The following is a 13,474-nucleotide window of genomic DNA, read 5'->3' as shown; positions in this document are numbered from 1 at the left end:
GTATGTATGTCCTCTAATGGAGGTGTGCCCTTTTATTCATATTAGGTTAATTTGTGTTTTTATTACCTGTCAACTTGATGGGGACTTTTAAACTTTAATGGAACGTCTAGATTTTTATTTTTTTACAGGCGTGCTTTTTTTGATCTTACCTGTATATTTGTAAGTGATTTTTCGGCTTCGATTTCACCTCAAAGTCGAAAATACTTAATAGCAACAAATCGCAGCTCGAAATTCGTGAAACTAACAGCGATATATAAGTCAGTTTACACGACCGCCATTTTGTAGTTTCAAAATTTGTAAACGCCTATTTTTTTAGAAACAATTCGTGTATATTTCCATATAATATCAATTTGATTTTGAAAATTTCTCATGTTTTAGAAGAAATTTGCAAATAAAAACATTTCCCTATAAATGAAACCAATTTACATATCATGCACAAGCTCGCAAATATTGAGGTTATGTCAAAAAATTGTTTCTAAAATTGTTGTAAATTTTGCAAGATTTGAAACTTTTTTATAAAGTCATTTTTGTCTTATTCAGAAAATGTCTCATTTAAAATGTTTAAAACTGTTATTTATATAGGGTGAATAATTAATATTAACGTATAATTCCAACCGATCTTTACGATACAAGCATCTGTCAATTGTCAACTCTCTTCAGTAAACTTATTTTTTAATAGAGAATCTACTTCGTGCAGAATACCATTAAAAAGCATTCAGAATAAGTATTCAAAGATAATAATCCTCAACAATTTTTTGTTTAATTGTTTACACAATCTTAATAAATTTAAAATGCAACATGTCTCGAAAATAAAACGCAGCGCCTATGGTTAACTAGAAACTAATTTAAACTGTTCTCAACTAGTTATTCTTGTATAACATTTGATAAAACTAAGTACTTACCTTACTAAAACCTATATTATAATGTTGAGTACGACAATCCAGAACTTCACTTAATTATTCTCACTCGCGAATTCTGCTTTTTACACAAAACACTTTAAACCTCTTCATATATCAAGAAATTGGAGAGTTTCTACGTTTTCTACGATTCTAATTTTGGTAGATCACTTGTTTAATATCGTTTATCACATGAAGTTAATACTTCTAAATATTAAGATTATTTTTCAGTATTTTTCCTTGTAATTCAATGTATAACTATTGAAACTATAATTCGTAATATAGAACGTTTACAATTTACTTTATAAATTCATTACAACTGTCAATTTTTCAAGTAAACGTTAGTTTGTGCAAGAAAAGTGCACACTTATGTGCTTACTAAGAATCTCGTTTTGTTCTATCTCAATAATGGAAATTATATAAAAATTTCAATGTTTAATTAACTAAATTTTTAATTCTATCATTAATCTTGTAAATTATAAATACTATTATTAGTAAATCTTTTTATTTGCATACTATCAGTAATTTATTTTGTATTTGCAAAACGTACCTATTAAACCCGTTATTAAGTTGTTTACTCTATGCTAACGAATTTATCTATTGTTTAAATTTGACAATTGTATTATTATGTTTATTTAATAGGTAATATCCGCTATTTCAAATTACTTACATTTGATAATAACGTTATGTATATACGACATACGGGATTTATATTTTAATTTAACATTTTTACTTTAGCTATACGGGTAAACAACGAGTATCCGAGTTGCCTATGGCGTGTCTAGGGATTTACGCGCGTTTATCCTTGGCAACGCCAACTTTATTTCTAAAGTCTAAGCCTACTTTGCATCAACTCATCGTTGTAATTACTTTATCTATATAACAGCTCAACGACTTTGTTTATTAATGAAGCGTGATGAGCCGCCGAATATAGCAGCTCACATTTGAATTAATTTTTTAAAAGATTGTTTTATCATTTAGTTAATAGACATGTAAAGCTATTGGAGATAACAATCTTATAAAAATGGATTTAAGGATCCGTTTAGTATAAAAATCCCACACAAAATGAACATAGGTACATCAAGTTGACAAAAAAAAAATCTTGTTTTCAAGGAACAATAACACGAAGCACACAATGCCGTTAATAATAATATAGCAGGTCATTGTTGTGCATTATATGATGGAGGTCGAAAATATACCAATACCAGATGCGAAATACGAAATCCAGACTAAGCTATATAGTCGTAGGGTTGAAACTTTAATCCGGGCAATATGGATTAAAGTGGCCGTATGAAAGAAGCTATCGTTGGATTTAACATTTTCTGATGTAGGTACCAAATCAGGTTAATCTGAAAATATACATTGAACAAAAATTCACCCGACAGGAGCGTACCGCAAAAAAGATTATTTTTATTTTTATGTAATTTTGTAATAGTAAATTTAGTTACTAGAAGTTGTCGTACCTGTCAATTGTCAAAATAAATATTTAACCATAGACAAAGTATTTATACTAGACTACGCTTTACGCAATAAAATTCGTGCTCCACTATTAGAATAAGATACAAAAAAAGTTCCTTTCAATTTCCTGTATCGTATCACCGCATACTGGAACGAAGATAGCTTTACCTTAAACCTAATGTCTATGCATTTAATTTTATTTAGAGATTATAAAGTTAAATTTTGGGTCATAGAACTAAAAGGACTGACGTCAGAACGATTTTGCACGACTATGCACGAATCGATAGAAATAGTACTCGTTTTTTTACGAATTGAAAATCAAATCGAAAATCTCAACATGTTAGGTTAAATTACAAAAAATGAAACCTACTGAACATATCACATTATCACTCAGTATGAATTTTAAATGTTTACCTTCTTCTACGTCTATGGTTATGTCAATATGAATATCAAATATGTTACAAAGAAACGATTCGCAATACCCTGTATTAGTGTGACGTATAAGTCAGACAAGGTCAATGTCCAGATTCCAAGCAAAACAATTTAAATAATAAATATATGATATTGATATTCTATTTAATTTTATTGGCTTAAAATTAATAAATGATACCAAAATAATTTCAGATACTTTTATAATAAGCCGAAAACATTCAAAATCAAAATACTTTTACCTGATCATATTTATATTGATTCAATTTACATCATTAGAATTGAATAGAGTGTATTTATAATGATAATCCTATAAAGACTTGTAACTTAAAAACGATGTATCAAGGGAAATTCGTCTCTTACAAATAAAATGTGGACAAAGTTCGGTTGGGATGTTACCATTTCAGCGTTTGTAAGTGTTATGTGTCATTACATTCCTATGCGAAAAAATAGCGGTAGAGGGATCTGGAATCACGAACTATAAGACGGTTTTACAATAGAAAAATAGAATATAATAATTTGAAATATGATAAATTGTGATAAATTTTAACGTATTACCTTTAAAATATGGATAAAAGTTATAAAATATTCTAGATTTCAACATTTTTCTTATTAAAAATGAATATACATAAAATTGATCATACGCGGTTGATGTGAATGTGACTTGTAAATGACAAATTGTAAAAAAGAAGAATTTTCAATGAGTCAATCGTGGTATGAGATTAGTTTACGATTTAATGTATTCCACAACGTGACATAATTATTTACTGTAAAAATTTGATAGTTTTACTGAAATTAATTAGAAAATATTATAACGAGTTAGATTACTGCATTTAAATTTATTTAGACGTTAAAGATAATACAATACAACTGTCAAAATGTTAAAGGTAACTAGTGTAGAAAATAGTTTTTCTTTGATCAATATAAATATGAAAAAGAAGAGGAATTATAAGGAACAATATAAAAGGTAAATTACATATTATAATAATAATAACAACAAATGTTAATAAGAGTCTTATTTGTTTACCATTGTCATAAAATATACTTTATCTATGGTCGCTACCTCCTCCTACGTCTATTGTTACGTCAGTATGAAATTTTAATTCCTTTTTTCCCTTTCTGCATCTATGGTCATGTCGGTATGAATTTTAAGAAGAAAAAGAATAGATTGATACAAAGATTAAAACTTGTGGAACGTTTAAGGCGTAAAATTGGTCGGTAAATTCCGAAAAGGTGCTTTATTCAATGTAGCGTACTCTTTTATCCGTTATGAGTTCATAACTTTTTCAAAAAATAAATCTCGTTAAGTTTGAGTATAACTTGTTCGTTATTGCGTACTCACCACAGCTGGCATACGATTTTACATAAAAATCAACTGTATAATTTATATCTTTTAACTATTATTTTAATATCTATAATTGTTGTACTAAAAATTTTAATATGTCAGAATGAATCATTTCGAACGATTACGTCATCGACTTAGATACGTCCGTTTTCAATCGCCAGTGGCGTAGCAATAATTTTATATTTTCCAAGAAATTAAACTTGATCATAATCTTTTCGTTATTTTTTATGTTTTTGTATTTTTTGCTCATGCAAGTTATAGTAGATCATCAGAAAGATCGCAGTATATTTTTAATCTTTAAATAAATATACATATATACCGTGAAGCCGGTCCTATTCTAGTATGTTAATATATAGATTGGCGGAGGCGCTTGGTAGTTATTTGTATTGTTTTTATAAGCTGTTTACATTATCTTGTGACTATTTTCTTGGAGATAAATTTACCCCATCGTTAAAAAAAATCGTTTTAATCATAAAATATATTTGAAGTTCATCCCGAAACAGTCTGTAAAGAGAAATTAACGGAAATTAATAAATGATAAACGAAAGGGGTCGAACAAATTTTAATTAATAATTGTAAATAAAGTGTGTGCACCGACTATAAATCGTTCGACCGTAAACTCTAATATCCAATAATTACAATTCAACTGTTTTTGGTCCAATAAATTCCATAATTATTTTATTATACATAAAGTACAAAATGCGACAAAATATATGTGTCTTTGTTATTGAAAATGGCTAGTTTTCCCCATTGGCATTGTTATATAAATAATCGCGATATTACAATGTTGTCAAATCGTCACCAAATAATTTGATATCAAAAAGAAATTAGCAGGTGAGTGCTTTGATGAAACGGATTTGGAAAAACTCATTTCGGGGCTTTCTAACTAGTTTAGGGGGTTTTATAACTAATTTATGGGCTTTCTAGCGAGTTTAGGGGGTTTTATAGCTACTTTATGGGCTTTTCTAACTAATTTCTGAATTTTATAACTAATTTCTGGGCTTTCTAGCGAGTTTAGGGGGTTTTATAGCTACTTTATGGGCTTTTCTAACTAATTTCTGAATTTTATAACTAATTTCTGAGCTTTCTAGCAAGTTTAGGGGTTTTATAGCCAATTTATGGGCTTTTATAACTAATTTATGAGTTTTCTAACTAATTTCTGAGCTTTCTAGCGAGTTTAGGGGGTTTTATATCTACTTTATGGGCTTTTCTAACTAATTTCTGAATTTTATAACTAATTTCTGGGCTTTCTAGCTGTTTAGGGGGTTTTATAGCTACTTTATGGGCTTTTCTAACTAATTTCTGAATTTTATAACTAATTTCTGGGCTTTCTAGCGAGTTTAGGGGGTTTTATAGCTACTTTATGGGCTTTTCTAACTAATTTCTGAATTTTATAACTAATTTCTGAGCTTTCTAGCTGTTTAGGGGGTTTTATAGCTACTTAATGGGCTTTTCTAACTAATTTCTGAATTTTATAACTAATTTCTGAGCTTTCTAGCTGTTTAGGGGGTTTTATAGCTACTTAATGGGCTTTTCTAACTAATTTCTGAATTTTATAACTAATTTCTGGGCTTTCTAGCGAGTTTAGGGGGTTTTATAGCTACTTTATGGGCTTTTCTAACTAATTTCTGAATTTTATAACTAATTTATGGGCTTTCTAGCGAGTTTAGGGGGTTTTATAGCTACTTTATGGGCTTTTCTAACTAATTTCTGAATTTTATAACTAATTTCTGGGCTTTCTAGCGAGTTTAGGGGGTTTTATAGCTACTTTATGGGCTTTTCTAACTAATTTCTGAATTTTATAACTAATTTCTGGGCTTTCTAGCTGTTTAGGGGGTTTTATAGCTACTTTATGGGCTTTTCTAACTAATTTCTGAATTTTATAACTAATTTCTGGGCTTTCTAGCGAGTTTAGGGGGTTTTATAGCTACTTTATGGGCTTTTCTAACTAATTTCTGAATTTTATAACTAATTTCTGAGCTTTCTAGCTGTTTAGGGGGTTTTATAGCTACTTAATGGGCTTTTCTAACTAATTTCTGAATTTTATAACTAATTTCTGAGCTTTCTAGCTGTTTAGGGGGTTTTATAGCTACTTAATGGGCTTTTCTAACTAATTTCTGAATTTTATAACTAATTTCTGGGCTTTCTAGCGAGTTTAGGGGGTTTTATAGCTACTTTATGGGCTTTTCTAACTAATTTCTGAATTTTATAACTAATTTATGGGCTTTCTAGCGAGTTTAGGGGGTTTTATAGCTACTTTATGGGCTTTTCTAACTAATTTCTGAATTTTATAACTAATTTCTGGGCTTTCTAGCGAGTTTAGGGGGTTTTATAGCTACTTTATGGGCTTTTCTAACTAATTTCTGAATTTTATAACTAATTTCTGGGCTTTCTAGCTGTTTAGGGGGTTTTATAGCTACTTTATGGGCTTTTCTAACTAATTTCTGAATTTTATAACTAATTTCTGGGCTTTCTAGCGAGTTTAGGGGGTTTTATAGCTACTTTATGGGCTTTTCTAACTAATTTCTGAATTTTATAACTAATTTCTGAGCTTTCTAGCTGTTTAGGGGGTTTTATAGCTACTTAATGGGCTTTTCTAACTAATTTCTGAATTTTATAACTAATTTCTGGGCTTTCTAGCGAGTTTAGGGGGTTTTATAGCTACTTTATGGGCTTTTCTAACTAATTTCTGAATTTTATAACTAATTTATGGGCTTTCTAGCGAGTTTAGGGGGTTTTATAGCTACTTTATGGGCTTTTCTAACTAATTTCTGAATTTTATAACTAATTTCTGGGCTTTCTAGCGAGTTTAGGGGGTTTTATAGCTACTTTATGGGCTTTTCTAACTAATTTCTGAATTTTATAACTAATTTCTGGGCTTTCTAGCTGTTTAGGGGGTTTTATAGCTACTTTATGGGCTTTTCTAACTAATTTCTGAATTTTATAACTAATTTCTGGGCTTTCTAGCGAGTTTAGGGGGTTTTATAGCTACTTTATGGGCTTTTCTAACTAATTTCTGAATTTTATAACTAATTTCTGAGCTTTCTAGCTGTTTAGGGGGTTTTATAGCTACTTAATGGGCTTTTCTAACTAATTTCTGAATTTTATAACTAATTTCTGGGCTTTCTAGCGAGTTTAGGGGGTTTTATAGCTACTTTATGGGCTTTTCTAACTAATTTCTGAATTTTATAACTAATTTATGGGCTTTCTAGCGAGTTTAGGGGGTTTTATAGCTACTTTATGGGCTTTTCTAACTAATTTCTGAATTTTATAACTAATTTCTGGGCTTTCTAGCGAGTTTAGGGGGTTTTATAGCTACTTTATGGGCTTTTCTAACTAATTTCTGAATTTTATAACTAATTTCTGAGCTTTCTAGCAAGTTTAGGGGTTTTATAGCCAATTTATGGGCTTTTATAACTAATTTATGAGTTTTCTAACTAATTTCTGAGCTTTCTAGCGAGTTTAGGGGGTTTTATAGCTACTTTATGGGCTTTTCTAACTAATTTCTGAATTTTATAACTAATTTCTGGGCTTTCTAGCTGTTTAGGGGGTTTTATAGCTACTTAATGGGCTTTTCTAACTAATTTCTGAATTTTATAACAAATTTCTGAGCTTTCTAGCAAGTTTAGGGGTTTTATAGCCAATTTATGGGCTTTTATAACTAATTTATCAGTTTTCTAACTAATTTCTGAGCTCTCTAGCGAGTTTAGGGGGTTTTATAGCTAATTTCTGGGTTTTCTAACTAATTTCTGAGCTTTCTAGCGAGTTTAGGGGGTTTTCTACCCAATTTCTGGGTTTTCTAACTAATTTCTGAGCTTTCTAGCGAGTTTAGGGGGTTTTCTACCCAATTTCTGGGTTTTCTAGCAAATTTTTGGTTTTTTAGGTAATTCCTGTGATTTAATAGCTAATTTCCTAGATATTTTACCTAATTTCTAGGTTTTCTAGCTAATATCTGTTGTTCTCTACCCAATTTCTAGGTTTTCAATTTAATTTCTAAGCATTTCTACTTAATTTCTGGGTTTTTTAGCTAATTTCTGAGGTTTTCTATCTAATTCATGAGCTTTTCTACCTGATTTCTGAGTTTTTTTACCTAATTTATGGGTTTCTATCTAATTTCTGAGTTTTCCAACTAGTATCTGGATTTTCTACCCAATTTTTGGACATTTATACCTAGTTTCTAGGTTTTATAGCTAATTTCTGGGGTTTTTCACCTAATTTATATGTGTTCTAGCTAATTTCAGAGATTTTCTATGTAGTTTCTGAGTTTTTCTACCTATTTTTAGGTTTTTAGGGTTAATTTCTGAGTTTTCTGGGATTACCTAGCTAATTTTTGGGTTCTCCAGCAAATTTTTGTGGTGTTTATGAAAAAAATCGAAATAACGCAATTTTATTTATTGAATTAGTTGCTAATTTTTTATCTGCCCTACGTGACTAAGCTCGTCTCATTTTCAAAATATTTTTTACCTAAATTTTAGTAAAAATAAACCAAACTGGCAACATTGAACGAACCACCACGCGCATGACTTAAGCTCGGGTTTTTTTTTCTTCTAAAATCTAGGGATAAAATGACCAGTTCGGCAACACCGAAATAATTCTAAATATGGTTAATACGTAACTCAAGGTCAAGTCTCATTATCGAAATCTTTTTTACCTAAATTTAATCGAAAAAGACTAAGCAGGCAACAATGTACAAACCGTCTATTCTCTAGAAGGTACTTTTCCAAAATCCCGGGAAACGACGGCCAGTCTGGCAACACCGAAAAAAAATCATCCGTCCGAAATACGATCAAGGTCACGTTTTCGCATAAACAATACAACCGAAGTAGACGTCAAATAGTATTTCAAAATGGATGCCGATACAATAAAATGAAACTCGACAGATACGAAAAAAAAAAATTTTTTTTCAATAATCGCTTTTTTCACGAGCCGCCTCTGCATTCGACAATCCAAATGAGTAATAAGCACACGGCAACAGCGCTTACGAATTCTAAACATAAACGAATCGACACATTTTGACGCCGAACTTTTAAACTATCCTCGTACAAAATGAATTATTCGTGAATCGCAAATAACTATATACAATGAACAAACACTATTTTTTTTTCTTTTCTAAATAGCATCGATCACGTGTGTATACAAGTACCCCATGGCGTAAATAAAAAAAAAAAAGAAACATTCTTCGTTTTTACGTACTTCAAAACACAAATTGCAAAATAACTTGAAGTTAGTCGATGTTAGAAAAGGTCTCTGCCAGTACAAATATTTACCGACTAATTCTTTAAATACGTAATTTGTCATGTTGACACAATGTCAAATGTGCTTTTAAAGCTGGGCATGTCGCTGTAGGGCCGCGTAAAGTTTTTCAGTCTGTCTCTCTATACAGTAGCAGCTGGCTAGATCGAGACGAGTCGAGTGTTTGATTTGTCTATTTGGCTGTGGCGATCCGAGAGGGCCACCACGCCAATAAGAACCAACTCACCGTAAAAGTTTCTAAGTGCCTCCGTCACGGTAAATAAATCCGGTCCGCCGATATCCAATTACCCGGGTGAAAGACAGATCACTTTTTCTTTTTTTTTTTTAGATAGATTTCGATACATAATTTTCGAGTGCTATTCGATTCATAATAATTGTAATCGATTAGTCCGGTAAACATCGATATAACCACGTAGTTTTATTTAAAATTATCATATCGCCCTCGTAACTACAGATAACTATTAGGTATCATATCGAAAACTAACCGGAATAAAAAATCTTTTCTAAATTAATTTAATTTCCAAAAAAAAAATCGTCATTTATACGAACAGAAACTATGCATACAAAATGGCGGAAAGTGTCAAACTGTCAAACGAAATTCTGACATCTTTATGAATGATTATACCGTAAAATTCCCTAATCTCTAGTTAAATATTCCACATTTATATGAATAAAAATGTTTCTAACCGAATAAATTTTGTTTATTTTAAACAACTAACAATGTAGGAAGAAAAATGAAGCTTGAAGAACGTGTGTGTATTGAGAGGAGCGGCTCGGATTCATATCAAAGTAAGTATTCTCCATGTACATTGTGACTATTTGTATTTCGTGTTAGATGCGGTCCTATGACGTTTTGTATTCGAAGAGGTATTGAAAGAATCAAGAATGGGACTAACATTGCGGATAATTTTTAATCCCTTACCAGCACGGTTCGTCAACTTCGTTTAATTCAAAGCCCACCCTGTGGATGAGAATTCAAATCGGTTGTGACTAAACCGACGTGATTTTTTCCGAAATCCCTACTCTAATATTCTAATGCCCTAATGCCGTATTATGTGCAGATAGAAAATTTCGTCATTAAGATATTAGGAATTAATATAAATATAACAATTTACTTACACTTGTATAAATTGCATTATCATTATATCACAAACATTATATATTGATATTGAATAAAATAAAACGAATAACTTTTCACATCAAACTTTTCATAAACATTTTATCACTCGGATATTAGATAACCTCTAATTTAATTCTATTTTTATTGTAATGTCAAATCATATTTCGCTGTTGCCGGCTTTCCATGCACATAGATAAAATTAATAATATTTACCCAAATTGCAAACTAGTTTTATTCATTTCCAGTGAATAATTAGTCATAATATTAATAATTTTGTGTTTTTATGTAATTACAAGTTCTAAAAAATATATCTGTATGTGTAATTTGTTATAAAAAAATAAATTATAAGAATAATTAATCACGTATTTGTACTAGTTGCGAAGAGCCGTCTCTGTTTTTTAGTCAAGAGGTCACTGATCATGTTTAATGCTTCAAGGTAATCAAATTTATAAACAAAAAATATTATTATACGATGACTTATTGAAAAAGATATTTATAGCGATAATTAATGTAGCAAAAGATATTGTACAAGGGGATTTACACTTGGAAAGTTGATATTAAGAATAACGTGTAGAATGTTCAGTTTCATTTTAGTTTTGAATTAGAAACTATCATCTCTCAGGATTGAAAATATCCCAAGTTTTTATTTTATAAAATGTGGAATATTCGGTTCTTAGTGATTTCATTGTTGTTTTATAATAAATCATATGCGGAATCAGGTATTTCTTTCAATATTTTTATATCTCATTTAATAACATATAAAATAGGTTTTGATAAATTATAATTATATGAAATGTATATAAAACTAATAAATTAAACTATTAAAACAACTTTTTTTATCCAAATGCCTTTTCAGCTAGTTTTGCGAGTTTATTTTATACATCACCTACGAAGTATGCAACCCTACTTACACAACGTTAATTGTGCTATAAAAAAATTGATTCACTCTGTCACAATTTCTCTAAAGAATTATTGATTATCTATCATCTTAAAAACCCTCTTTTGAATTGAGCTATTACATTTATAGAAATTCGTACTGTAGTTAATTTTATACGTAACGTTACCTACGAAGTATGCAACAATATATACAATCCCTTCCACATACGCCTCGGCTTTTGTTTTTTTTTGTTCTATGTTTACGTTCACTTATTAATCATTTATTTGAAACATTTCTGATTTGATAACGTTGAAATAACCTCTACATTACGCTACTAATTTTAGATTGGCCAAAAACCTGTCCAGAAATAGTCACAAAAGACAAGTGGCAAGGTCTACCTTCAATAGCTGTCGATTACGTCATTATACCAGTTACCAAAGTCGTTATACATCATACAGTTACGCCGGAATGTTCAACACAAGAAACATGCTCTTCAATGGTAAAAAGTATACAAAATTTCCATATGGAAAGCTTGGAGTTTCCCGATATAGGATATAAGTAAGTTAATTTAGTAGTTGTGATAGAAGATTAGTAAAAATATCAAGAAGAAGAGTGAAGCAAACAAATTTTGACAGACGAAAGTAGGTCAAGTCGGATCTGTGTTTGATTATGACACCAGCATGGCGGAGTGGTGGGGACGGCGAGTTTTTTTAAATTCCAGGACCGGCTCCGAAACTTCTATAGAATAATTTTTAGCTGCATCGATAAAATGAATTTTGTATTATTTTCAGTTTTCTCGTCGGCGGAGATGGAAGAATTTATGAAGGTGCAGGTTGGCATAAAGTGGGCGCTCATACTAGAGGATATAACAAAAATTCTCTAGGACTTGCTTTTATAGGAAATTTCGCGGGTAATTTATTTTATTGATACATATAATTATTTTTATATATGTTTGATCGTTTCAGTAAAAAGACCCAGTAACATTATTTTGAACGCAGCCAAGAAGTTTTTGGAATGTGCAGTGACAATAGGCGAGTTATCCGATGATTATATTGTTTTTGGAGCTAGACAAGTCAGTCAAACAGCAAGTCCAGGCATTTATTTATACAACGATCTAATACAATGGCCCCATTTTTCACGGTACCCCAACACTACGAAAAGTGCTTAGCATAAAGGGAACAATTTAATATAATTCATTAAGATAACCCCACAGCTCCAATATTTAATACATATTTTATATACTAATTCGTATGTAATATATATTTTTTAATAAAAAAATTCTGTTTCAATTATTCGAAATATCCACTTACCTTTTAACTAAGTACGCCTCTGGATTTTCTGTAGATATTCAGTTTGCTCAACAATTTAGCGTTTATACACTACAATAAGAGTTTTTTGTTTGTTTTTCTATCATCTAGTCACATTTGAACAAGTTTAAAAGACTTTGAGACAGCTATTGAGATTAAAATTCAGTACGTGACTACGTTGATATATTTAATATCACAAAAACATTTAGCTGTCAATTATAGTAAATAAATATAATAAATATTTACCTATAATTTTAAATAATGAAGGACGGGATAAATTAAAATTCTCTCATTTTGTTTCAAATCACAGTTTTTATTAAGTTTTCAGTTTTTAATGTAAACAGTAGGAATTGTGAAACATACTTTGATGACTTCTCGCGAACGTATACAACTGTCAATTGTCAAAGAACGATCATAGATCTTCACTCGAAAGAAGCCAGATTAAAATTCAGTACGTGACTACGTTGATATATTTAATATCACAAAAACATTTAGCTGTCAATTATAGTAAATAAATATAATAAATATTTACCTATAATTTTAAATAATGAAGGACGGGATAAATTAAAATTCTCTCATTTTGTTTCAAATCACAGTTTTTATTAAGTTTTCAGTTTTTAATGTAAACAGTAGGAATTGTGAAACATACTTTGATGACTTCTCGCGAACGTATCCAACTGTCAATTGTCAAAGAACGATCATAGATCTTCACTCGAAAGAAGCCAGGTAAATAAATAATGAAAATAATAGAGATTTTCATGGATTATGATTGTATTAACCCGTGAATGT

The 13,474-nt window shown here is 30.2% G+C and overlaps 1 protein-coding gene and 1 long non-coding RNA gene across 2 annotated transcripts; one reads left to right on the top strand and one right to left on the bottom strand.

Moving 5' to 3' along the window:
• Positions 1-3,019: 3,019 nt before the first annotated feature.
• On the bottom strand, positions 3,020-10,652 carry LOC130446252 (uncharacterized). The gene is made up of 2 exons (XR_008910122.1): positions 10,501-10,652; positions 3,020-4,632 (listed from the first exon to the last, which is right to left on the bottom strand). It is a non-coding gene; the product is annotated as an uncharacterized LOC130446252 (long non-coding RNA).
• Positions 10,653-10,965: 313 nt separating this feature from the next.
• On the top strand, positions 10,966-12,667 carry LOC130446251 (peptidoglycan-recognition protein 2-like). Its single transcript, XM_056782378.1, has 4 exons — positions 10,966-11,220; positions 11,723-11,936; positions 12,170-12,288; positions 12,344-12,667. Exons 1-4 carry the CDS (start codon positions 11,157-11,159, stop codon positions 12,544-12,546), a joined length of 600 nt encoding a protein of 199 aa, XP_056638356.1. The 5' UTR covers positions 10,966-11,156; the 3' UTR covers positions 12,547-12,667.
• The last annotated feature ends 807 nt before the right edge of the window (positions 12,668-13,474 follow it).

Source organism: Diorhabda sublineata, chromosome 7 (genome assembly GCF_026230105.1).
Source record: "Diorhabda sublineata isolate icDioSubl1.1 chromosome 7, icDioSubl1.1, whole genome shotgun sequence".
In the NCBI taxonomy this organism is placed as follows: Eukaryota; Metazoa; Arthropoda; class Insecta; order Coleoptera; family Chrysomelidae; genus Diorhabda; species Diorhabda sublineata.
The sequence above is the reverse complement of the archived record's forward strand: the minus strand, read 5'-3'. Positions and strand labels throughout refer to the sequence as shown.